Source organism: Macaca mulatta, chromosome 19 (assembly GCF_049350105.2).
Source record: "Macaca mulatta isolate MMU2019108-1 chromosome 19, T2T-MMU8v2.0, whole genome shotgun sequence".
NCBI classification, from domain to species: domain Eukaryota; kingdom Metazoa; phylum Chordata; class Mammalia; order Primates; family Cercopithecidae; genus Macaca; species Macaca mulatta.
The window spans coordinates 70,600,052-70,626,240 of NC_133424.1; the positions used below are offsets into that span (position 1 = coordinate 70,600,052).

Here is a 26,189-nt window from a genome sequence, read left to right on the forward strand (position 1 = left end):
TATTGTGATGTGTAGGGCAAGACAAGAACTAGATGGTCTAAGGACAAGCAAGGCTGGGGAAGTACCTTCTGCCCATCCAAATTACAAGGAAAACAGATGCTTTGGGCAAGAGTCCAAGAACAATCACAGACTTGAGGCAAATGTAGGGTTACGGGCTGAGAATTCTTGGTGTAAAGGTTGAAAAACTGACCTTAAACCTTTACGGGACACTGACACAGAGAGGTCGAACCCGCGCCCAGGACGCACAGTCGGTGAGGCGGAGCTGGGAAGGGAACCCTGAGCTCCAGGCTTCGGCGCCTCCACTTACACCTGCCCTACCCGGTGCGTTTTCTCCTCCGTGCGGCCTGCTGGTGGTGCTTTCTGGAACCTCGGCAGTTTCTGCTTTTGCACCTGCAGGGTTTAGTCTCGGGCTGCTTGGGAGGACACGGGGAATGCAGAAGGCAGGACTACACACCGGGCGAGTGCACCAGCGCCACCAAACCCTTGAAAACCCGAGGCCGCCGCGCGACTCCATTTCCCAACGCCCCGCGCGGCGGGGGCTTGGGCGTTGCCAAGGAGACCGGCAGTGGCCCCGCCTCCACGCAGGGAAACAGGCGGGAACCACATGACCCGGAAGGCTGTGCGCAAGCGTCCGCGGCGCGCATTGGGCCAATGAAAACCGAAGGGCTGGAGTTCCGGCGGTGGGACTGTCATTGGCCGCCCGCGTCAGGCCATACCGGTGGTCTGTGCTGGGGCCCGCGGGTCGGGGCCAGTTTCCAGGAGGTTCCCGGGGCCCGAGGCTGGCGGCGAGGAAGGTACTGGCTGAGGGCCCGCGTCGGGCCCGCCCTGCGCACGCGTCGTGACCAAGGGCGCCGGCCACCGGCCGCGCCCCCAAGCCTCCGTTTCTCAGAGTGCGTTGTGGGCGTCCCGGGGACTGTCGGGCCGCGGCGGGAGCCATGCGCTCCCCCACGGTGCGGCAGGCCAGGAGGCTGCGCGCTGGGCGTTCCACGTCCCTGACTGGCGGGGAGGCTGAGGCGCGGGGCGGCCCTGGGACGCTGCGGGCGGGGATGGCGGTGCCGGGTGGTTCACTCCTTTCTTCCCTCCCAGCTGCGGGTTCCGCTGGCGGCGGCGGCGCTGACAAGCCCGCGTCGGGGAGGCAGGGGAGTCCCTGCTCCCACAGACCGCGCCCCCACGGAGGGAGGCCGCTTCCTAGACCTCGCCTCGTTGTCTTTCCTCTCCCCGCCCTGGGGGGTTGCGGGGGTCAGTGTAAATCCCTGTGTCCAGGGCACCGGTGGGCTCCCGACTTCCGGCAGTCAGGGGGCTGAGGTCCTGAAGGAAGCTCCGAGGGGAGAGTCCTGCGTGTGCAAAACCTGGGAGGGGAGCCGGAGCCCAGGAGCTTCTGGGACTGAGCGCTCTCGATGTGGAGCTGGGGGAGAGGGGACGTGTGTGGCTGCAGTAGCAGGCGAGGAGGTGGGTTTTTTCTCGGGGGCGTCGGGTTTTGAACAGAATCAGGACATCCTCTGAGTTGGGGTTTTAAAACGGTTCCACCGTTTGTTGCGTGGAGAACAGACATGCCAGGGGTGTCGGCATGAAGGGAAGAACCAACTGCCACAGTCTGGGCAGCAGTGGAGGTGAGCGGCCAGGTGAATTCTGGTGGCTCTGCGGATGCATCAGGTGTGGGCTGTTTGAAGAACGAACTGCTCCATGTGGTTCGGCCTGAGCGCCTGGAAGAAGGGAGCTGCTGTAGACAGGAGAATTGAAGGGAAAGCAGGTTTCCTTTAGGGGGAAAGCTCAGGAGTCTGGGATGTCCCAGGTTGGTCATGTCACCGGACCTGACGTTGTTGGTGTCCTGGGCTGAGGACAGGGCCTATGAACTGGACTAAGGAATGGGTAGGGACTCAGCCAGGTGTGGGCAGTTATGGCTTGAGTGTGAAGAAGACCAGCTGGGATGACTGGGGCTATTGGGAAGAGCCTAGCACCCAGCTGAGGAGGGAAGGGTGGCAACAGAGGGGAAGAAAGAGAGGGGACACCGTGGAAAGAGGAAGGGATTGAGTTCCTGTGTTCACAGGTTCTTGGGGCTGCTTCCCTGTGGCGACTGGTGAAAATCATCCAGTCCCTCAGGTTGGATGAGCAGCCTGGAAATGTCTGGCAAGCAGGCTCAGCAGGGGAGGGTCCCAGTGATGGGTATGCCTGGGAAGCCCCAGCTGGGACTTACAGAGTTTCTTGTTCCAAGGACAGGAAAGGCGCATCTGGTCATGCTGAATCATGAGTGGATACCTGGGGCTGCCCTTGGTGTGGCAGCTGAGGGCTCAGCCAGGGCTTGCTCTAGTTTGCTTGTGTATGGCATGGCCAGTGGGGAGGCCAGGAAGGCATCTGGGGTCTGGTCAGGGAGGGCAGAGGGGAGGGTTCCCAGACATGTGAGGGAAGTGCCATCTGAAGATGGTGGGGGCAGAACCCAGGGAAGGAGGGTGAGTGTCTGAGGGACATCATGGGAGGTGGCTGTTGGGATGGGGAGCTTGGTCCTGGCTCACAGCCATACCTTAAACCAAGCTTGTCCAACCCACGGCCCAGGATGGCTTTGAATGCAGCCCAGAACAAGTTCATAAACTTTCTTAAAACATGAGATGTTTTTGCAAATTTTTTTTTCTAGCTCATCAGCTGTCATTAGTGTATTTTATGTGTTGCCCAAGACAATTCTTCCAGTGTGGCCCAGGGAAGCCAAAAGATTGGATAACCCAGCCTTACACCATGCCTGTCTCCTCCTCCCTGCTCTTTTAGGACCAGATGGCCTTCGAGGATGTGGCTGTGTACTTCTCCCAGGAGGAGTGGGGGCTCCTGGACACAGCCCAGAGGGCCCTGTACCGCCGTGTGATGCTGGACAACTTTGCACTTGTGGCCTCGCTGGGTAAGGTCCTGGATACCCTATGAAACGGGCAAATTGATGAGAAGCTGACTAGCCGGGACTGCCCCTCACCTCCCTGGTGGCTGACGAGCAGGCCCATACCTTGCAGCCAGGGGTCATGTGGAATAGGGGTCTGGTCCTGTACACATGCAGTCTGGTTGGCTCAACCACTTCCTTTGGCCCTGTCCGGCTGTGGCTTCTCCAAGCCTGGGCTCAGTCCCCTTCCTTTGGTGCTCTGGGCACAGTTGCTGCCTTGGGGTGAGTGAGCTATTCCTGTGAGCCTCTTGTCCTGTGCCATCTTTAGATTCTCCTGTTGCACAGATGACATTTTCTGTTTCCATGAAGCCCTGACTCCTGCCCTCTGTTTGGAGGTCGGTTGTCTTGAGCTGGGGCTGGACTCTAACCTGTACCTCCTCCTCACAGGACTCTCCACCTCTCGACCTCGTGTGGTCATCCAACTTGAGCGTGGCGAGGAGCCCTGGGTTCCCAGCGGAACGGACACGATCCTGTCCAGGAACACTTACAGGAGGCGCAACCCTGGTGAGTGGGAGCTCAGGGTGGGGTGAACTCGGGAGCAACCTGTGGCCACGCCTCTGTCCCTGCTTCCCAGACTCCCCAGAAGCACCCTCCTCACCTGCCTCCCACCTGATTCCCTTCCCTTCTATCATCAGCCCCTCCTGGAGGCTGCAGCCTTAGCTGCCCTTGAGGGTGGCGCTCCAAGGGCACAGGAGCTGGGTTGACACAGAAGGGTACTCAGGCTGTGGTGAGACCATCTAAGAGTCCTGCCATCAGCTGGGCTGGCCTCAAACCCTCCATGGCTAGTCACTGCCATAATTTTTTTTTTTTTTTTTTTTTGAGACTGAGTCTTGCTCTGTCGCCCAGGCTGGAGCGCAGTGACGCGATCTTGGCTCACTGCAAGCTCCGCCTTCCGGGTTCATGCCATTCTCCTGCCTCAGCCTCCCAAGTAGCTGGGCCTACAGGCACCCGCCACAGCACCCGGCTAATTTTTTGTATTTTTAGTAGAGACGGGGTTTCACTGTGTTAGCCAGGATGGTCTGGATCTCCTGACCTCGTGATCTGCCTGCCCCGGCCTCCCAAAGTGCTGGGATTACAGGCGTGAGCCACCGCGCCCGGCGTCACTGCCATAATTAATAGGTCATATCTTTCACCCATCATTCATCTTTGTGTTCAGCAAACGTTTCCTGAGTGCTCACGGTGGCCAGGCCCATTCCAGGCAATGTAGGCACAGCCTCAATCAGGATGATCCTAGTCCTGCTTTTCTGGGGCTCCTGGTGTGGTGGGAGAGGGAGGCAGTAAGCAGGATTCAGGAGTATAGAGCACTGGATGGAAGTCATTGCACGAGCAGGTTGGGGAGTGGGTGCCTGAGCCGGGGGGACCATAGATGAGCAATGGACAGGAGGTGGGCGGAATAGCCAGTGTGGAGATGTATGTGGCATACAGCAGCCGCTCAGTTTTCTCAGCTTCACATCCCGGGTGTCTGGGGGCTGCCGTCTTGCTCATGGGAGTCCCCAGTGTAGTCAGTGCCACACCTGTCAGGGCAGATGGTTCCTTCAAATCCCAGCCCTCTCCTGGAGGGCCGGCCTCGCCTCTACTTTTCCCCTAAGCTTTTGTGTCAGCCCCCCCCCGCCCCGGTTCCTTCTTGCCTGTCCACTCAACCTGCCCTGGTCCTCTCCTAACCAGGATGCCCCTGGCAACCACCGTTTCTCTGCCTTTAGGTTCCTGGAGTGTGGCAGCGGATGGAGATGTTTCTGGAGAATGGCCACGAGCTTTCCCAGATACCCCACCTGGGATGACTACTAGCATCTTCCCAGTTGCCGGTGCCTACCACAGTGTAAAAAGCCTGCAGCGACAACGGGGTGCCTCCCCATCTCGGGAGAGAAAACCCACAGGGGTGTCGGTGATCTACTGGGAGAGACTCCTGCTAGGCTCGGGCAGTGGGCAAGCCAGCGTCAGCCTGCGACTGACCTCCCCGCTTAGGCCTCCCGAAGGCGGCCAGCTTAGGGAAAAGACCCTCACAGAGCACCCGGTGCCTGGGAGGCGGCCCAGGACCCCTGAGCGGCAGAAACCATGTGCACAGGAGGTCCCTGGGAGAGCCTTCGGGAATGCCCCGGATCTGGAGGCCACCAGCGGTCGAGGGCATCATGGAATGGGTCCGACTTGGCAGGAGCCTCAGAGACTCCTTGGTGGCCAGGAACCTTCCACCTGGGATGAGCTGGGCGAGGCTCTCCCTGCTGGGGAGAAGTCCTTCGAATGCAGGGCGTGCAGTAAAGTGTTCGTGAAGAGCTCCGACCTCCTCAAGCACCTACGCACCCACACCGGGGAGCGGCCCTACGAGTGCGCCCAGTGCGGCAAGGCCTTCAGCCAGACGTCGCACCTGACGCAGCACCAGCGCATCCACAGCGGCGAGACGCCCTACGCCTGCCCCGTGTGCGGCAAGGCCTTCCGGCACAGCTCCTCACTGGTGCGGCACCAGCGCATCCACACGGCCGAGAAGTCCTTCAGCTGCTCCGAGTGCGGCAAGGCCTTCAGCCACGGCTCCAACCTCAGCCAGCACCGCAAGATCCACGCGGGCGGGCGTCCCTATGCCTGCGCACAGTGTGGCCGCCGCTTCTGCCGCAACTCGCACCTGATCCAGCACGAGCGTACGCACACGGGCGAGAAGCCCTTCGTGTGCGCGCTCTGTGGTGCTGCCTTCAGCCAGGGCTCCTCGCTCTTTAAGCACCAGCGTGTGCACACAGGCGAGAAGCCCTTCGCCTGCCCACAGTGCGGCCGCGCCTTTAGCCACAGCTCCAACCTCACCCAGCACCAGCTCTTGCACACGGGCGAGCGGCCCTTCCGCTGTGGGGACTGTGGCAAGGCCTTTGCCAAAGGCGCTGTGCTGCTGAGCCACCGGCGCATTCACACGGGCGAGAAGCCCTTCGTGTGCACGCAGTGTGGCCGCGCCTTCCGTGAGCGCCCGGCCCTCTTCCACCACCAGAGGATCCATACCGGAGAGAAGCCCGTCCGGCGATCCAGGGCCAGCTTGCACCCCCAGGCCAGGTCTGTTTCCGCGACATCATCAGAAGGTGCGCCAGGGAAGGAAACCGAGCCCACTTCCGCCTCGGGCCCAGCCGCAGTCTCGGAGCCAGGGGAGGTCTGAGGTCACAGGTTGCAGCCCTGGCCTTGTGTGAATCCCGTCCACAGCTAAAGGGCGTATGTCCTCTGCAGATCCACAGCAGAGAAAAAGCCCCGTGTTTGCTAGTCAGGGCTTTGGCTGTGATTTCATTTGCACTTGGGGACAGGAGTTGCCAGTTCACCCACAGATCACAGCTCCATCCCCAAAGAGGTAGCACTACAGAAGCCTCATGGGGAGGATGTGGTGGCTGAACTCTAGTGGGGCCGAGACTATTCAGAGCCAGTAGGAGGTGGACAGTCACAGCACTGCACTGTGGTGCTGCTTCATGTGTTGACAGTGGGTGCTAAGGTGAGGGGGATGCGGGCATGGGTTGGGGGTGGCCTAGAGAAACTTACGACAGCTGCACACAAACTGGCTGCTGGATAGATGCCCACTGAGGGTATTCTCAACCCACCACTGCCTCTGTTCATCCAAGGCTTCCTAGAGGCCAGCCTAGCAGACGAGACCACAAGGGACTGGGGATCAGGGTGTGGGCTCTCAGTGTCAGCCACCTCCTCTGGGAAAAGAAAAGGTTTGGGTCCACTGAACATCATGTTTGCAGACGCTGACAGGTGGGGTCCTAATGAGAGCCAACACGTGCTCACTGCCAGCTCCCGTCCTGAGTGCTGGGAAATTTCTCCTGAAGCCCTGTGAGATGGCTGCTGTGGCTGGTATCCTGACTTGGAAGATGAGGAAACTGACATAAAGGGGAAGGTGAGTTTCCCATGGCACACAGTGGAGTCGGCACCCAAGTCCGGGTGGACTGATCCAGCATCCAGATGCCTCATCTCCTGGGCTGCACTCTAGTTGGTCAGGTATGAGGGCCTGGCCTGGCTTCACACACATAGCCGACTCAGGAGAGGGATGCCCATGGGGGAACATGTGACTCTCAGCTTTGGAAGGACAGAGCTAGGATGCTGGCTTTCCAGTGGCACTCGTTCAGGTGTTCGCCCAAGTCTCAGCTTGGCCAAGGCCTGTCACTGACTCGCTTACCAAAGTCGATGTGATGAGGAGCCTTTACACCTGAGGGGATGATGTTAACTTCAGACAAGATGGAGCTGCTCATTTTTGCTGGGTGTGGTGGCCACTTCCCCCCCAGCCCCTGTCTCACCTTACCCCCGTTATCCCTCCTCATTTGGAGGCTGGACAGAGAGCTGAATAGGAAGGACTTGCTATTACCTAAGGCCATGTGTGACACCCTCCTGAGGACCTCCCCACCCCAGTGTAATGGCCCTGCATGGCCGGGACTGGGGGCCATTTGCTTCCTGTGGCCTTCAGCAGACCAGGCTGTGTCCCTACCTGGAGCCTCACCTCCAAGCAAATTCATGTTCTCCTTAATGGAAAAAAAAAAAAACCGACTAGCTTCTGCAACTCGGAATAGGTGTTGCAGTTTCCTGTACAGCAGTTGGGACCTCCAGAGCATGGTTGTTTTCAATAACAGTTGAAAGAGCTTCTCTGATAAAGGTTTCTTTTTAAACGTGTGTGAACGGTAGCAACCTGACACCCATTTCACCCTCATACAATGCAGATGGTATTGAACATACCCTGACATGCCATCAGCGTTTGTCGTCATCACAGAAGTTCCTGGACTTGGCTTCAACCTGGGTACCCTCAAGAGGCCACAGAGTAGAGATGCAGCCTGTCTGCGGCCCAGGGAGGGAGTGGGATACCTGTATCCTTTTCAGGGCCAGAGGTGGGGTTGTGGGAGCCAGGAGCTCGATGAAATGGGATAGAGTGGGGCTGCCTGGAGCAGCAGCTGGGCTAGGAAACGAGTCCTGGTGGATCCTGGCAATGGGAGGATGGTAGGTGGAGAAACCAAGGCAGGGGCTGTGTCCCTTCTGCTGCTGAGATAGAGGGCGTGGCCATGTGGTGACCCTGCAAGGCTGCCTCCAGACCAGTGGGCACTCCATCTCATCTTCCAAAATCTTGCAGCTATCCTGCCCTATACACAAAGAGCAGACTCAGGCCCCACTTACTTGATATTGGGGCCAGATTCTTCCACCTGTGAGGAGACACACAGGACCCAGCGCCCCCGGAGCCTGCAAGACTTGGGCCACCAGAATCCCAGTAGGTCCCTGAACCATTGTCCCCCACTAAGTCTGCAGAGCTGTGAAATGCAGACAATAACCCTTCCCTGCCTGAAAGAGCACTTTTCTGGGGGAGCCCATGGGAGTCAGGAGCAAAAGCATCTGTCAAGTATATACCCAGAGAGTTACATGAAATCATTTCTGTGCCTTTGATAGATGCTTCTTGAACAAAGTTTCTGCCCTGAGCCCGCCTGACCCCTCAGGCTGGGCTCAGTGCCCTACCTTGTCTTCCCACCAGCCTCCTCCCTCCATCAGGCTCCTTTCCGTATCTGCTTGTGCCCCTGTTGTCCCTCAGTTTGTCCACCCTCTTCCAATCTCCCCCTCCCCAAACCCATGACTGGTCAGTGGCCCCCAGCCTAGGCTCCCGCCTCCACGCAGGTCTTGGCCCCTCAGCTGACCTCCCTCCAACCTCCCTCTCTGCTCTTACTTTTGAGTAGGTAGTGACTGTAAAAGTATCTCCGGGCTTCTAGGTCAAAAGGTCAGACTGAACACCTGCATCTCAGTGGGCTCAGAAATCCACTGAAACCAGAGGGGAGTATTTAAAACACATAAACCCACAAGTATGAGGATGGTGAAAGAGGAGTCAGGAGCAATGGCATGCCTAAGCTAGACATGGATGAGAGCTGTCACTACGTTAGGGAAGGCCAAATACTGCGTGGCGACATGGGGAAGTGGAGAGAGTTCCCACCAGGCTGACTCCAGAACTGCAGAAGGCTGAGAACCAGCAGCCCAGAGACGGGAGACCTATAACAAAGCTGCCTGGGGAACAGCTACTGAAGAAGCCCTTAACGCCCCACTGCTCTCCCCACCTGGTGGAGGGTGAAAGTTTTTTTGTTTTCTGAGACTACGCATAGTCCCAGAAAAAAGACCTAAGCACCTCATCCCCAAAAACAACCTGAGGAGGCCTCTGGAAACCTCCGAGTTCACAGGTCTTACCCACGCACATGCTCAGTGCTTCCAATCAGCGATTAAGGCCATTGCTTTTCATCCGGAGCAGGCAGCAGGGATTCCCAGGTATCCAAAGCAACCAAAACAGGCGGTGTAATTTAGGACTGAATAATTCATGGCTCGGCCACTTTAAGTGTGGAAGCAAAACTGACCCCACAGATACAGAAAACTAACACTGCTTATTGGGAGACACTAGTGTCACCCTGTCTAGTTCTGCTCCCCAAATTAAATAAAAGGGAAATAAACAGTTGAGCACGTCCCATCAGCCTGGAGGGAAACTTCCGCCCCCAACTTTGTAGGACTGACATCTGAAGACGTCAGAGACTGCGGTCACAACCGTCGGTACCTCCTCAGGGCGCTTAACAGGTCAAAGGCGGCCCTCGCACCCTCCCGCCGGGAGAAAGCCCAGGCTCAGGGTGGTCTTCCACACCACCGCCTCTCCCGGGACCACTTGGAAGCAAGCGCCAGCGAACTACTCGACCCAGGAAACCACTGGGCCGCCACTTCCAGCCTCTTCGGAAGTCGAGGCAACGCGCCTGAAGGTTGCCATGGGAACAGCTGGAGGCGGGCGGATATGCCCTGTTTTCTGGGGGCTGCCCGCGGGAAATGGCGTGGGAGCGGCGAGGGCCAAGCAAGCGCCCCCTCTGATTGGGTAAAACCTCCTGCCTCTCTCCTCACCTGCCAATAGGAACCGGTCCACTGTACAGACGCGCGGGTTTACAACATGGGGAGAGCTGCTCCCAGGGTGGAGGGAGTCCACATAACGCGGTCTCTGCGGCACCTCCTAGAGGAACAGAGCGCCTCTTAGGCGTCAGCGGCTGCTGCAAATGCTAGTCCGCGGGCCACGGCCGCGCCTGTCTTGCGGACGCTCATGGGAAACGTAGTTCAAAGGGCGTGGGTGGTGCCTTCGGTGCAGGCGAGAGATTGGTCGGCGCGGCGTCGCCGGGGCAACTCCCGGCTAAGGCTCCCCGCGTTGCGCGGCGCCGCTTCCGGGAAGCGGCCTCCCAGCAACGGCTCCGGGGTAGAGGTGAGCGCAGGCTTCCAGAGGCGGCGCAGCCGTTCCACCCCGTGGGAGGGTTTGGGGCCGCCCTCGGGCCTGCACAGCTCCTGCTCTCGGCGCCCTGGGGGCCCGCCCACCTCCCGACAGGCCCCGCGCGTTGGCTCAGCTTTCACACGGGCCTTTCCTCCCCCTCAACACCGCTCCGGGGGGCCGGCCCGGGCACGTCCTCTTGGAACACCTCCCTCTTGCCTTCCCCTTTGGGAAACAGACCCCGAAGTTCGAGCATCCCTCGGATAGGCCGGGTATCAGGCCTGGTCTCTCAGGCCAGTCCAGGTGGGCGTGTTTCACTCCAGACCCTCAGGGCCGGGATGCTGTGGGCATCCCTCGACTCACGCAACGTGGAGCGTTGGCCCCGTTTTCCTTGGCGTTTGCCTTTCGTTTTTACGTGCACGGGTCCCGGCAGTGTGAGTCATCCACGGTTCGCTGTGGTCAGCGAGCACGGTGTCCACATCGGCCCTTGCCTCGCCCCATACGCCCCACGTGACCCCTCCCCAGAGCCAGTCCTAAGGGAGGTCCCACCCAGTCAACATCCCCGAGATTGTGGAGGGAGACTTGCCCCCATACTTTACAGCCTGGCTCCACCTTCTAGCCCCTGCCTCCCTGGACCACTCTCCTCCCACCTCGGCTAGGCACTGTCTGTGGCTCCTCAGCCTGGCCCTGGAACTCTGATGACTGTTCTTCTCCACCTCTTTACCGTCATCTTCCAGCAGTCACCTATTGGACCTGTTTGCAATTTCCGGGAAGCTCCTTGGACACCTTGCGTCCAAGCATTTGTCCCCGAGACTTCCTCCTGCCCTCATTTGCCATCATTGTTTAGCTCCCGTGACCCTCCTCCTTCCATGACGCTTTCTTGGCTTTACCTCCTCTGGCCTCAGAGTACACTTGGTCCTGGTCTCAGCTCCCTGGGCGGGGCCTGGTGTCTGCCTTTCCCTGGCCAGATTCTCTTGGCTGACATTCTGACCCTTCCTTTTCTTTAGGCCCATCTTGACGATTCCAAGACCACCCCCTTGAGCAAAAATGCCATCCCCTCTGGGTCCCCCATGCCTGCCCCTCATGGACCCAGAGACTGCCCTCGAGGAGCCTGAGACTGCCCGCCTCCGCTTCCGAGGGTTCCGCTACCAGGAGGTGGCAGGTCCCCGAGAAGCCCTGGCCCGGCTGCGTGAGCTGTGTCGCCAGTGGCTGCAGCCTGAGGCACACTCCAAGGAGCAGATGCTGGAGATGCTGGTGCTGGAGCAGTTTCTGGGCACACTGCCTCCCGAGATCCAGGCCTGGGTGCGCGGTCAGCGGCCAGGCAGTCCTGAGGAGGCCGCTGCCCTAGTCGAAGGACTACAGCATGACCCTGGGCAACTGTTGGGCTGGGTGAGTGTGGCTGGCATCAGCTTCTTGGAGGGATAGACCCTGGCTAGAACCCTTTTGACTTATTTCTTCTCCTCAGATCACAGCCCACATCCTGAAGCAGGAGGTACTCCCTGCAGCTCAGAAAACAGAGGAACCATTGGGGAGCCCCCACCCCTCAGGGACAGTGGAGTCCCCTGGAGAGGGTCCCCAGGACACCAGAATAGAGGGGTCTGTCCAGCTCAGCTGCAGTGTGAAGGAGGAGCCCAATGTCGATGGACAGGAAATGGGTGAGATTGGGGTCCACCCGGGATGGAAGGTTCCTGGAGGAAGCGTGGACACTCCTGGCTAGGGTGGGAGTCCCAGGAGAGGTTGTGTCAAGGCCGGGACTCCTGAAATGAATGTGGATGTCCCTGTCTGGGATGGGGCCCTGGGAGGCAGGAGCCAAGGGCTGGCTACGTGCCATGTCACACAGCAGAGGATTTCCTTGTCTGCCATGGCTCATGTGGGCAGCCCCTGACACCACCTTTCCATCTGCCCCACTTTTCAGCACCCTCCAGCCCTCCACTTGCAGTGCAGTCCCCTGAGGGGCACCATGGACACCAAGCAGCAGCCTCCACATCCTTCCACCCTCCCAGGATTCAGGTGAGCGCTCCAGGTGGGAAGCGTAGGCCCCAGGTGTGGGAAGGGAGTGTCCCCATGGCTGCCCTCTGCCTGGTGGTTTTCCAGGCTCCTTGGCTAGTGACTCTTTGCTGCCCAGAAGTGGAGTAACAGCTGTACCCCTCCACAGGCCCTGGGGCAGAGGGACAGACTGGTGATCTATTATTGAAAAGGATTTGGGGCTGGACATGGTGGCTCACACCTGTAATCTTAGCACTTTGGGAGGCCGAGGTGGGTGGATCACCTGAGGTCAGGAGTTTGAGGCCAGCCTGGCCAACATGGTGAAACCCCATCTCTACTAAAAATACAAAAATTAGCCAGAAGTGGTGGCAGGCGCCTGTAATCCCAGCTTCTAGGGAAGATGAGGCAGAACAATCGCTTGAACCCAGGAGGCAGAGATTGCAGTGAGCCGAGATTGCACCACTGCGCTCCAGCCTGGGCAACAAGAGCAAAACTGTGTGTCAAAAACAAACAAAAAAAAGGATTTGGGCCTCAAGCCATGAAAATGCAGTTTAGAGTGGCTGGAACTGGTGGGCTTGGCTTCCTCACCTCTGGAGAAATCAGGTGGGAGGTTTGCTGCTCCCAGAGGTCCTGAGCCAGAACCTGGGGATTTGAACGTTTGCGTGTAGCTGGGGAGGGGACAAGATGACCAGCTGTGGCAGGACTCCCCCACACCTGAGACCAGATGGAGACACTCTTCCTGGGACATGCCCAAAGTCCCTTCTCTCCCAGGGGTTTCCTCAGAGGCCACCTGTTGGCCCTGGAAGCTCAGCTTGAGGCCCCTGCTACCTGGATCACTTCGTTCCCAAGTGTGGGCAGCAAGGCCTTTTCCTCTCCCAACTCCTCTGCTTCTAACAGCTCCACTGGGAGCTTCAGCAGCATTGCTGGTTGAGATGTGTTTCAAGGCTGAGAAGTCCTTCCAGGCTCCCTCCACAGCCCCATGGCACAATCAGAAAGTGAGCCAGGGTGGGTAGGCTGCACTTCCCACAGTGTCCTCACGTCCAGCCAGCACCATCTCTGGCTGTGGCTCCTCACAGCTGCCACCTTCCTGCGCCTGGACTTGCCACAGCTTGTCCCTCAGGATGATTTTCCCAACCCAGCAAAGCCCCAGATGGTGGGACTCAGGAGGCAAGGAGAGCTGACCCCCAAGCAGGGAGTTCATTCCTTGATAAACTCACTCAGGTCCCTGTAATGCTGCCAGGCCCTCCCTCTCAGCAGGGTGGGGTAGTGGAGGGGGATGAGAGCTGGCAGCCGCACTGGTCAGGTGATCTGAAAGAGGACCCTAGCACTTAACAAACACCCACCTCGAGATCATTCTCAGCAGGAGGGGCAGATGAGGCATAGGTAACCTGCTGACTCCCCCGGGTAGTAAGAATGTGAACTAGGCCGGGCGCGGTGGCTCACGCCTGTAATCCCAGCACTTTGGGAGGCCGAGGCGGGCGGATCACAAGGTCAGGAGATCGAGACCATCCTGGCTAACACGGTGAAACCCCGTCTCTACTAAAAAACACACACAAAAAAATTAGCCGGGCGCGGTTGTGGGCGCCTGTAGTCCCAGCTACTCGGGAGGCTGAGGCAGGAGAATGGCGTGAACCCGGGAGGCGGAGCTTGCAGTGAGCCGAGATCGCGCCACTGCACTCCAGCCTGGGCGACAGAGCGAGACTCCGTCTCAAAAAAAAAAAAAGAATGTGAACCAGATAGGGCAGGGGAGGAGTAGAAGGACACCTACAGTGATGGGCCACATCCGCAGGAGGAGTGGGGGCTGCTGGACCGGTCACAGAAGGAACTGTACTGGGATACGATGCTGGAGAAGTACGGCACGGTGGTCTCCCTGGGTGAGGACCAGCCAGCCCCACCCCGCCCCCCTCCCTGGGGCCTGCACCCACCCTAGCTGGGCAGGGACTCTTTGTTACCAGCCCTACCCAGCTCTCCCACCTTCCAAAGGAACACCCTGTCTCCTGCCAGAACCCACCCCACCCCTCCTTCATGCAAACCCTGCGCCTAACTGTGCCCCCCACCCGGGCAGGGTTACCGCCCCACCAGCCAGAGGCACAGGCCCAGTCAGAGCTGGGGATGCTGCTCATGGGGACAGGCGTCTGCAGAAGCCTGCGCTCAGGTGAGTGCCCCACACCATCCAGCCTGAGCCACCCACTCTTAGGGGGATGGGAGCTTGTGCCACAGCCACAAGCCTGAGGGAGGGGGTGCCGAGTGCCGGAACTCACCTGGTTTGCCCCTGCCCCCAGGAAATGAGAGTGAGGGTCCACCCGGCTGCCCAGAGGCCCAGCCGCCCCAGGGCCCAGGGCCTGCAGCCTGGGAGGGCCTGCCTGAGGCCACCACTCCTGCCCCCACTGCGCGCCCAGGGACACCACCAGTGCCCACTCAGCCCACACCCACAGAGACGAGACTGGAGCCGGGTACCACCCCTAGGAAGCCCTACACGTGCGAGCAGTGTGGCCGCGGCTTTGACTGGAAGTCAGTGTTCGTCATCCACCACCGGACACACACGCGTGGGCCAGGTGCGCAGTCCCCAGGGCTAGCCGCCGGGGAAGGCACAGAGAAGCCACCGCAAGGGGAGCTGGCCTTTCCGCGCCACCCCCGACATTCACTCGCAGGCCCCCGGAGCTACCCATGTGAGGAGTGCGGGTGCAGCTTCAGCTGGAAGTCGCAGCTGGTCATCCACCGCAAGGGCCACACGGGCCAGCGGCGCCACTTCTGCAGTGACTGTGGCCGCGCCTTCGACTGGAAGTCGCAGCTGGTCATCCACCGCAAGGGCCACCGGCCGGAGGCTCCATGAGCAGCCACGTGGCGCAGTCACTCGGGGCCTCGCTGTTCTCGCGGCCTGGATGCAGCCTCTGGGGCACCAGTAGAAGACTCTGGAGGCAGAAGGGGATGCCGGAGTGAACAGGGGGTCCTAAGCCAGTTCCCTGCCCCTGGTCTGGTCTCCCCCAAAAGACCTGGGTGCAAGGAAAAGGAGCTGCTCCCTCCCTCCTTGCCCCACCTCCTGGAGGGAGGTCTGAGTTCCTTTCTGTGGGTGACCAGTGCCTGTGGGGTGACTGCCAAGCACCAGGCTCCCTCCCTCCCCGCGACATGGCCCTGGGATGACAGCACTCCCTCTCTGGGACCTCCTTGCCTCAGGTGGGTGTTCACAAACTGTGCCTTCCCACCCCTCTGTGCAGAGGCTGGGCCTGAGGTTTCAGTGTGGAGGGCAGAAGACCCCGGAAAGCCCAATTGGCTTCCGTTTCTCCTCCATGTGTGTGTGAGAATTTTAACATAAATTCCACTTCCATAATACAGAGTTTCTGAATAAGAATCCTGATTTCTGGCTTCTGCTGGTTGGAAAATAGGCAGTTTGCTGTCTCTGCCCAGTAGCTGGAGCCACAGGGCAGTTGGTCCCGGAATGGCCAAACCTCTGTTGCCCCAGAACCCAGGTCCCCAGCCTCCCTTGCTCCTTAGCCGTCCACATCACTCACCAGCCTCACTGGCCTTGGAACTCATCAGTCCCAGCTTGAGTAGACACAAAGGGGATTTCCTTTCCAAGCACGGCTGGACAAGGGGGACCTCTGAGAAGAGGGGCTGCAAGCAGGTGTTGCCAAGGCCATGGGTACTTCCAGGTCAGGTCGCAGCCTCCATAGTTAGCTGGTCGTGCAGCAGGAGGGCAAAGGGTCAGCTCCCTGGGAAGCACCGGATCTCCGGGCAGTCACTGGGGACTCGCCTCCCCGGGAAGCACCGGATCTCCGGGCAGTCACTGGGGACTCGCCTCCCCGGGAAGCACCGGATCTCCGGGCAGTCACTGGGGACTCGCCTCCCCGGGAAGCACCGGATCTCCGGGCAGTCACTGGGGACTCGCCAGTGCACTGTATTAGTTTCTTGTTGCTGCTTTAACAGACTTGGCAGCTTGAAACAACAGATTTATTCTCATAGTCTGAAGGTCAGAACTCTGACATGGGTCCCACTGGGCTAAAATCAAGGTTTTAACAGGACTGGTTCCTCTTGAAGGCTCTAGGAGAGAATCATCTGTTTTGTTGCCTTTTCCATCTTCTAGTCAGCCCACGTTCCTTTTGTTTTTTCTTGATCCCTTCCTCCGTCTTCAAAGCCAGCCATGAGTAGTCACGTCTTCTTTAGGCTGCCTAGGCTGCCAGCTCTCTGGCACCAGTCGATCCTTTGGTCTCCTTCTCTTAAGGACCCTCATCATACCTTGTCCCCTACCTGCATGCTTAGTCACACCTGCAGGATCCCTTTTGCTGTATGAGATGTTCACGGCTTCTGGAGATTGCAATGGGGAGTCCTTGGGCCCCTTGATTCAGCACTCTCCTTCCTACTCTGAAAACAAGGGGCATTTTCACAGGGGATGGTTTCAGAAAACAGGTGCCCTCTCGGAAGGAGCCCTCGCCAGCTGCTGGTTTATGCACAAGTTACAGGTAGATATTGAGGGGAGCTGCAACTGTGGTTACCCCAGGAGGGGCTCCCTGGGACAGGGGGCAGGAACCCTGCTGCAGCCTGAAGCTGCAAGAGCAAGGCTCTCCTCAGAGGCCTATCTTCCCCATCCCCTTTTCTGAGGACCTTCTAACCCATTGCTCCCGTGCTCAGGCCTCCGAAAGCAGGGCCAGTTTAGAGATGGAGCTGTGGGTGGGTGATCTGTGAGCAAGCAGGAGGCGAGAGCTGTGCTGGGGACAGAGAGGAAGAGGACAGAGCGTACCCAGGGGCTCCAGCCAGGCCCCAGCCCCAGAAGGGAGAGCCAGGGTATAGAAGGCTGTGAAAGGGCCAGATCATGCAGGAAATGCTGCAGGGGTGAGGGTGGTTTTTTCTTTTTTTTTGTTTGTTTGTTTTTTGTTTTTTTTTTTTGAGACGGAGTCTCGCTCTGTCACCCAGGCTGGAGTGCAGTGGCCAGATCTCAGCTCACTGCAAGCTCCGCCCACGGGTTCACGCCATTCTCCTGCCTCAGCCTCCCAAGTAGCTGGGACTACAGGCGCCCGCCACCTCGCCCAGCTAGTTTTTTTTTTGTATTTTTTAGTAGAGACGGGGTTTCACCGTATTAACCAGGATGGTCTCGATCTCCTGATATCGTGATCCGCCCGTCTCGGCCTCCCAAAGTGCTGGGATTACAGGCTTGAGCCACCGCACCCGGCCATGAGGGTAGTTTTTTAATAAACTTTTTCACATTTAGAAGTAATTTATGCCCACTTAGAAAAATCTGAAATATACAAGATGGCACAGAAGATCGTGAAAATGGCCCCTAATTCAACTGTCTCATGTCAATGCTTACTCTAGAAGTTTACACATCGAAGTGTTTGAAAGTAGTTTCTTGGCCGGGCGCGGTGGCTCAAGCCTGTAATCCCAGCACTTTGGGAGGCCGAGACGGGCGGATCACAAGGTCAGGAGATCGAGACCATCCTGGCTAACACGGTGAAACCCCGTCTCTACTAAAAAATACAAAAACCTAGCCGGGCGAGGTGGCGGGCGTCTGTAGTCCCAGCTACTCGGGAGGCTGAGGCAGGAGAATGGCGTGAACCCGGGAGGCGGAGCTTGCAGTGAGCTGAGATCCGGCCACTGCACTCCAGTCTGGGCGACAAAGCGAGACTCTGTCTCAACAAAAAAAAAAAAAAAAAAAAAAAAAGTAGGTTCTTGTAAGGCAACTTACGTTGTTTCACTTCAGGAGACCAGGAGTTCAAGACCAATGTGGGCAACATGGTGAGACCCTGTCTCCAAAAAGAAAAATTAAAAATAATAGGCTGTGTAATCCCAGCACTTTGGGAGGCCGAGACGGGCGGATCACGAGGTCAGGAGATCGAGACCATCCTGGCTAACATGGTGAAACCCCGTCTCCACTAAAATATACAAAAAAAAAACTAGCCGGGCGAGGTGGCGGGCGCCTGTAGTCCCAGCTACTCGGGAGGCTGAGGCAGGAGAATGGCGTGAACCCGGGAGGCAGAGCTTGCAGTGAGCTGAGATCCGGCCACTGCACTCCAGCCTGGGCGGCAGAGCAAGACTCCGTCTCAAAAAAAATAAAAATAAAAATAATAGGCTGGGCGTGGTGGCTCATGCCTATATTCCCAGCACTTTGGGAGACCAAGGCAGGTGGATCACTTGGAGTTTGATACCAGCCCGGCCAACATGGTGAAACTTCGACTGTACTAAAAAAAAATACAAAAATTAGCCAGGCGTGGTAACAGGTGCCTGTAGTCCCAGTTACTTGGGAGGCTGAGGCACAAGAATCACTTGAACCTGGGAGGCAGAGGCTGCAGTGAGCCACGATGGCACCACTGCACTGCAGCCTGGGTGACAGAGCGAGACCATGTCTCAATAATAATAATAATAATAATAATAATTAGCCAGGCATAGTGGTGCATACCTGTAGTCCCAGATACTAGGGAGACTGAGGTGGGAGAATCACTTGAGCCCAGGAGGTTAAGGCTGCAGTGAGCTCTGATAACACCACTGCACTCCAGCCTGGGCAACAGGATGAGACCCTGTCTGGAAAAAAAAATATGGAAATGGGAGATGGAAGGGTAGGTCAGACAGAGGGATGATGGATAAAGTAACCATAAATATTCAAAATGGGAGAGAGATGACCCCACCCTATGGAATGCTTCACAAATGTGTGTTTACCCTCGCACAGGGGCCATGCTGGCCGTTCCAGTTTTAGTATATGTGCTATAGAAGTGAGCAAGCACTTAACTTTTTTTTTCATGTCTGGATGAATCTTCCATTTTCTGGCCAGCACCATCATCTCTACCAAGACCAAAGAATTTCTTGTTCCCTCCTCACCCCACGGTACACAGTCCTGTGATTAATTCTCTCGAGGCCGGGCGCGGTGGCTCAAGCCTGTAATCCCAGCACTTTGGGAGGCCGAGACGGGCGGATCACGAGGTCAGGAGATCGAGACCATCCTGGCTAACACGGTGAAACCCCGTCTCTACTAAAAAATACAAAAAACTAGCTGGGCGAGGTGGCGGGCGCCTGTAGTCCCAGCTACTCGGGAGGCTGAGGCAGGAGAATGGCGTAAACCCGGGAGGCGGAGCTTGCAGTGAGCCGAGATCGCGCCACTGCACTCCAGCCTGGGTGACAGAGCCAGACTCCGTCTCAAAAAAAAAAAAAAAAAAAAAAAAAAAATTCTCTCGAGTAAACAGTTGGATACGACTGTGGCTATTTCTGTAGGATAAATTGCTCAAAATGGGATTGGTGAGTTACAGGGAACATGAGATGTATTTTTGCCTTAAAACAGCAAAAATTTATTGTGCAATTCTGGAGACCAGAAGTTAGACACCATCTCACCAAGCTAATCCCAAGGTGTTGGCAGGGGCTGAGCACAGTGGTTCACCCCTGTAATCCCAGCACTTTGAGAGGCTGAGGCAGGAGGATCACTTGAGGCCAAGAGTTTGAGACCAGCCTGGGCAACAGAGTGAGACCCCGTCTCTACAAAAAAAAAAACACAATTAAAATTTTTTAGCTGGGTGTGGTGGTGCACAGCTGTAGTCCCAGCTATTTGGGAGGCTGAAGCAGGAGGATCACTTGAGTCCACGAGGTTGAGGCTACAGTGAGCCAAGATCTCATCACTGCACTCCAGCCTGGACAACAGGGCGAGACTCCATCTCAAAAAAAAAAAAAAAAAGCATTGGCAGGGTTGCATTCCTTCTGTAAACACTAGGGGGAAAATTGTTCTGTAGCTCATGGCCCCTTCCCCCATGTGGTGGCTCACACCTGTAATCCCAGAACTTTGGGAGGCCAAGGTGGGCAGACTGCTTGAGCCCAAGAGTTCAAGACCAGCCTGGGCAACATAGCAAGACCCTGTCTCTACTTTTTTTCAATAAAAATTTTTTTAAAAATTTAAAAAGCCAATCAGCCAATTTTCTCCAAGTTAATCTATAAAGTAAATGAAACACAAGTAAAATATACCACATTTCAGCTGGGTGCAGTGGTTCACTCCTGTAATCCCAGCACTTTGGGAGGCCAAGGCGGGGAGATTGCTTGAGCCCAGGAATTCAAGACCAACTTGGGCAACATGGTGAAACTCCATCTCTAGTAAAAATACAAAAAGTAGCCAGGTGTGGTGGTGCACACCTGTTGTCCCAACTACTCAAGAGGCTGAGGCAGGAGGATCACCTGAGCCTTGGAAGGCAGAGGCTGTAGTGAGCCATGATCGTGCCAGCCTGAGCAACAGAGTGAAACCCTGTCTCAAAAAAATGAAACACATTTTATATGATCTAAAAAAAAGATTCTAAAATGCATGTGGAAAAGTCCAAGAATTGCTGAGACAATTTGGAAAAATATGACAAGTAGGGAAGAATTGTCATATTGTAAATGAAAACACTGTTAAGTTACATAATATTAAAATAGTGTGGTGGCCGGGCATGGTGGCTCATGTCTATAATCCCAGCACTTTGGGAGGCCGAGGCGGGCGGATCACCTGAGGTCGGAGTTCAAGACCAGCCTGGCCAACATGGTGAAACCCCATCTCTAGTAAAAATACAAAAGAAAATTAGCCAGGTATGGTAGCACACACCTGTAATCCCAGCTCTTCGGGAGGCTGAGACAAGAGAATCCTTGAACCCGGGAAGCAGAGATTGCAGTGAGCTGAGATCGTGCCACTGCACTCCAGCCTGGGTGACAGAGTGAGACTCCATCTCAAAAAAAAAAAAAAAAAAATATTGTGGTACTGGCACAGGAGTGGAGAACTAGGTCAATCTAGGAACAGACCTTCTAGAACTTGATATACATGAAATGACTCAACTGATCAGTGAAGACAAGGTGGATGTTCACTGAATATTGGCGAACAACTGAACTCCTCATACAAAAGAAAATGGATTTCCACTTTACACACACTCGAAATTAAATTCCAGATTAAATACTAGGATATTTTAAATGATGTTTTCAATATTTTTTTTTTTTGGTAGAGACAGGGTCTCAATATGTTAGTCTAGTGTCAAACTCCTAGCCTCAAGCAATCCTCCCTTCTCTACTTCTCAAAGTGCTGAGATTACAGGCTGAGCCACCGCACCCAGCCTGATAGTTATTTTTAAATATCAGGAAAATGTAAAACTTTGTTTTGTTTTTTGTTTGTTTTGAGACAGAGTCTCGCTCTGTCACCCAGGGTGAAGTGCCGTCGTGCGCACGTGGCTCACTGCAGCCTTGACCTGGGCACAAGCAGTTCTCTCACCTCAGCCTCCTGAGTAGCTGGGACCACAGGCACCTGCCACCCACACTCAGCTAACTTGCTTTTTTTTTTTTTTTTTTTTTTTTTGAGACAGAGTCTTACTCTGTCACCCAGGCTGGAGTGCAGTGGTGTGATCTCGGCTCACTGCAACCTCCGACTCCTGGGTTCAAGTGATCCTCCTGCCTCAGCCTCCCGAGTAGCTGAGACTACAGGCATGTGCCACCACGCCTGGCTAATTTTTTGTATTTTTAGTAGAGACAGGGTTTCACTGTGTTAGCCAGGATGGTCTCAATCTCCTGACCTCATAATCCACCCACCTCGGCCTCCCAAAGTGCTGGGATTACAGGCGTGAGCCACCGTGCCTGGCCCACACTCAGCTAACTTTCGTTGTGTGTGTGTGTTTTTGTTTTTGTCTTGTTTTGTTTGAGAGATGAGGTCTCGCCATGTTGCCCAAGCTGAAAGTAAAAATTTTATGACCTCAAGAGTTGAAAATGATTTCTTAAATAATAACACAAAGTATACAGACCACTAAAACCCTGCCAATAACAAGTATTGGTTAGGCGGTGCAGAACAGGACCTGTGAATTTGATGAGTTACCACTCCTGTGATTTGATTATGTCGTGTGGCATAGATGTCCTTGTTTTGTTTTGTTGATACAGGGTCTCATTTTGTTACCCAGGCTGGAGTGCAGTGGTGAAACGGGGGGAAAAAGAAAGATCAGACTGTTACTGTGTCTGTGTAGAAAGAAGCAGACATAAGAGACTCCATTTTGTTCTGTACTAAGAGAAATTCTTCTGCCTTGAGATGCTGTTCATCTGTCACCCTAGCCCCAACCCTGTGCTGGCAGAGACATGTGCTGTACTGACTCAAGGTTTAATGGATTTAGGGCTGTGCAGGATGTGCTTTGTTAAACAAGTGCTTGAAGGCAGTATGCTTGTTAAAAGTACACAATACACTGCGGAAGGGAGGTCCTCTGCCTAGGAAAGCCAGGTATTGTCCAAGCTTTCTCCTCATGTGATAGCCTGAGATACGGCCTCGTGGGAAGGGAAAGACCTGACCGTCCAGTCCCCCAGCTCCACCCAGTAAACTGTCTGTGCTGAGGAGGATTAGTGGAAGAGGAAGGCCTCCTTGCAGTTAAGAGGAAGGCATCTGTCTCCTGCTCCTCCCTGGGCAATGGAATGTCTTGGTGTAAAACCCGATTGTATGTTCTATTTACTGAGATAGGAGAAAACCGCCTTAAGGCTGGAGTTGAGCCCTGCTAGCGGCAATACTGCTCTTTAATGCACGGAGATGTTTGTATACGTGCACATCAACGCTCGGCAACTTTCCTGAAATTTATTAATGACACAGAGACCTTTGTTCACATGTCTTCCTGCTGACCCTCTCCCCACCATTACCCTATTGTTCTGCCACATCCTCCTCTCTGAGGGAACTCAAACCAGTGCCTGCGCAGTGCAGGTCCTCCGTATGCTAAGCGCCGGTCCCCTGGGCCCACTGTTCTTTCTCTCTACTTTGTCTCTGTCTTATTTCTTCTCTGAGTCTCTCGTCCCACCTGACGAGAATACCCACAGGTATGGAGGGGCTGGCCACCCCTTCAGAAACCATAGGTCACTGCAACCCGGAACTCCTAGTCTCAAGCAATCTGTCCACCTCTACCTCACGACTAAAGAAACAGCTGATAAGTTTAATAAATCGAATTTAAATCTCTATGAAAAGACAGTGTAAAAATAAGTAAAAGATAAGCAAAATATTGGAGGAAAACATAAACCAAAAAAAAAAAAAAAACTCAACAAACCCAGAAGGTATTTTTAATTCCAAATAAGTCCAGGCGCGGTGGCTCACACCTGTAATCCCAGCACCTTGAGAGGCCAAGGCAAGGGGATCACTTGAGGTCAGGAGTTCAAGACCAGCCTGGCCAACATGGTGAAACCCTGTCTCTAGTAAAAATATAAAAATTAGCCAGCCCTGGTGGTGGGCGCCTGTAATCCCAGCTACTCAGGTGGCTGAGGCAGGAGAATCGCTTGAACCCGGGAGGTGGAGGTTGCAGTGAGCTGAGATCACATCACTGCACTCCAGCCTGGGTGACAGAGCAAGACTCCATCTCAAAAAATAATAAATATGAATAGGACTAAAACACGATAGAAACATGGAGAAAGGCTATAAGGCAGGAATACATATCAGAAGAAACTGGGCTGATGAACCAGAAAGAAAACATGCTTAGCAGTACATGCCTAGCAGTAATCAGAGAAACCCCAGCACTCCGAGGGCAGGGCTTCACCTGCCTTACTCGTGGCCACACACCCTGTTCCTAGCACTGTTTGGTATTCACAGCATTGTCAACAAACAAGATACACATCAATATAACATGATGCATTTCTCAGCCTTCAAAATAGCAATTAAAAACCCTTCCATTAAAAAAAAAAAGGCATAAACGTGACTATGATTAAAAAAAAAAAAAAGAAAAAAAAGGCCGAGCGCAGTGGCTCATGCCTGTAATCCCAGCACTCTGGGAGGCCGAGGCAGGCAGATCATGAGGTCAGGAGATCGAGACCATCCTGGCTAACACAGTGAAACCCCGTCTCTACTAAAAATACAAAACATTAGCCGGGTGTGGTGGCGGGTGCCTGTAGTCCCAGCTACTTGGGAGGCTGAGGCAGGAGAATGGCATAAACCCGGGAGGTGGAGCTTGCAGTGAGCCGAGATGGCGCCACTGTACTCCAGCCTGGGTGACAGAGCAAGACTCCGTCAAAAATAAAAAATAAAAACAAAAAAAAAACCCGCCAATAAAAAGTATTGGTGAGGAAGTGAATACCAGGCCCTGTGTATATGATGAGCTATTGAAGCTGCCTTTGCAAAATTATGACTAAGCGAAAGAGATCTGACTAAATCAGTTCCATCTTGCTTCTAACCTCGAAGCTGTCCTAGTTCATTCGTGGGCGTAGGCTGAACTAACTTTGGGAGAAACTTATAGTTCATAACTATATGGTTTATAATTTAAAACAAAGAGGATAACAGCCCTTTCCCAAAGCAGACCTCCTTCTTGCCTGGGGACTAGACGGCCTTTGTAGGACTCACATTAGCCACAAGATTAGAAATGATGGTTTAGGAGTCATGCAGCTGGAGGCTCCAAGACTCTGACCCTCCCTAAACTGCTCCTAAGATCAGTGCTTGGGATAGTTTGCAGACCCTGCACTTGATGGACCAGCTGGCCCCACCCAGATCCATAACCTGGCTCATCTGAGTCCCCCAGGAACAGACTCCCCACAAGAACACAGCTTCGACTCCCTGTGATTTCATCCCTGACCAGTCAGCACTCCTGGTTCACTGGCTCCCAGCCCACCAAGTTGTCCTTAAAAACTCTGCTCCCTGGCCGGGCGCGGTGGCTCAAGCCTGTAATCCCAGCACTTTGGGAGACGGAGACGGGCGGATCACGAGGTCAGGAGATCGAGCCCATCCTGGCTAACACGATGAAACCCCGTCTCTACTAAAAAAATACAAAAAAACTAGCCGGGCGAGGTGGCGGGCGCCTGTAGTCCCAGCTACTCAGGAGGCTGAGGCCGGAGAATGGCGTAAACCCGGGAGGCAGAACTTGCAGTGAGCCAAGATCGCGCCACTGCACTCCAGCCCAGGCGACAGAGGGAAACTCTGTCTCAAAAAAACAAAAAACAAAAAAAAAAAACTCTGCTCCCTGAATGCTCGGGGAGACTGATTTGAGTAATAGTAAAACCCTTGTCTCCTGCACAGCTGGCGCTGCGTGAATTACCCTTTCTCTGTAATTCCCCCGACTTGAGAAATCAGCTCTGTCTAGGCAGCAGGAAAGGTGAATCCACTGGGCAGTTACACTGTTGCTCCTGTGATTGGATTATGTCAGATGGCATGGTTGCCCTTTTTTCTTTTTTTTTTTTTTTTCTTTTTTTAGACAGTCTTGCTGTCACTCAAGCCGGAGTGTGGTGGCGCCATCTTGGCTGACTGAAACCTCCGCCTCCCAGGTTCGAGCAATTCTTGTGCCTCCGTCTCCCAAGAAGCTGGAGTACAGGCATGCGCCACCATGCCTGGCCTTGGCCTCCCAAAGTGCTGGGATTACAGGCATGAGCCACCTCACCAGCTGTAGTTTTGTTTTCTTGAGACAGAGTCTCACTCTGTCACCCAGGCTGGAGCAAAGTGGTAGAGTCATAGCTCCCTGCAACCTAGAACTCCTGGGTTCAAGTGATCCTCCCATTTCAGCCTAGCCAGTAGCTAGGACTTCAAGCACCTGACACCACGCCTGGCGTTTTTTTTTTTTTTTTTTTTTTTTTTTTGAGACAGAGTCTTGCTATACTGTCCAGGATGGTCTCAAATTTCTGGCCTCAAGTCATCCTCCTGCCTCAGCCTTCCAAAGCTCTCAGATTAGAGGCATGAGCCACCACACCTGGCCCCATAGCTGACCTTAAAATAGGAGATTATATGATTATCTGGGGGTGTGGGGGGGCTGATCTAGCTACATGATCCCTTTTAAAGCATGGAGCTCTTGGCGGACACCGTGGCTCACACCTGTAATCCCAGCACTTTTGAGAGGCCGAGGCGGTCGGATCACCGGAGGTCTGTAATTAGAGACCAGCCTCGCCAACAGGGCGAAAACCTATTTCTGCTAAAAATACAAAAATTAGCCAGGCGTGGTGGTGCACGCCTGTTATCCCAGCTACTTGGGAGGCTGAGGCAGGAGAATTGCTTGAACCTGGAGGCGGAAGTTGAAGTGAGTCGAGATCATGCCACTGCACTGTAGCCTGGGTGACAGAGCAAGACTCCGTCTTGGGAAAAAAAAAAAATACAAAAATTAGGCCGAGCACGGTGGCTCACTCCTATAATCCCAGCACTCTGGGAGGTCGAGGCGGACAGATCATGAGGTCAGGAGA

General features: G+C 55.1%; 2 protein-coding genes and 1 long non-coding RNA gene across 11 annotated transcripts; 2 read left to right on the plus strand and 1 right to left on the minus strand.

The window, feature by feature from the left end:
• Positions 1-688: 688 nt before the first annotated feature.
• LOC100423439 (zinc finger protein 324A) lies at positions 689-7,533 on the plus strand. 5 transcript variants are annotated; one of them, XM_077980215.1, is made up of 5 exons: positions 689-890; positions 2,758-2,884; positions 3,305-3,421; positions 4,618-5,941; positions 6,619-7,533. In XM_077980215.1, the coding sequence occupies exons 2-5, from the start codon at positions 2,764-2,766 to the stop codon at positions 6,623-6,625; spliced, it is 1,569 nt and encodes a 522-aa protein (XP_077836341.1). In that variant the 5' UTR covers positions 689-890; positions 2,758-2,763; the 3' UTR covers positions 6,626-7,533. The 5 variants fall into 5 exon arrangements, with proteins under 5 accessions (XP_077836341.1, XP_014980485.3, XP_014980487.3 ...); XM_015124999.3 differs by having other exon boundaries at positions 689-794; positions 4,618-5,967; XM_015125001.3 differs by having other exon boundaries at positions 689-794.
• Positions 4,303-9,879, minus strand: LOC144337152 (uncharacterized). Its single transcript, XR_013409824.1, has 2 exons — positions 9,770-9,879; positions 4,303-4,431 (listed from the first exon to the last, which is right to left on the minus strand). It is a non-coding gene; the product is annotated as an uncharacterized LOC144337152 (long non-coding RNA).
• Positions 6,631-15,453, plus strand: ZNF446 (zinc finger protein 446). 5 transcript variants are annotated; one of them, XM_077980227.1, is made up of 8 exons: positions 6,631-6,770; positions 7,585-9,743; positions 11,129-11,510; positions 11,587-11,776; positions 12,037-12,131; positions 13,897-13,981; positions 14,173-14,262; positions 14,390-15,453. In XM_077980227.1, exons 3-8 carry the CDS (start codon positions 11,169-11,171, stop codon positions 14,938-14,940), a joined length of 1,353 nt encoding a protein of 450 aa, XP_077836353.1. In that variant the 5' UTR covers positions 6,631-6,770; positions 7,585-9,743; positions 11,129-11,168; the 3' UTR covers positions 14,941-15,453. The 5 variants fall into 5 exon arrangements, with proteins under 5 accessions (XP_077836353.1, XP_077836354.1, XP_028695649.2 ...); XM_077980228.1 differs by lacking the exon at positions 6,631-6,770 and having other exon boundaries at positions 7,585-7,728; positions 8,016-8,123; XM_028839816.2 differs by lacking the exon at positions 6,631-6,770 and having other exon boundaries at positions 7,685-8,123.
• The last annotated feature ends 10,736 nt before the right edge of the window (positions 15,454-26,189 follow it).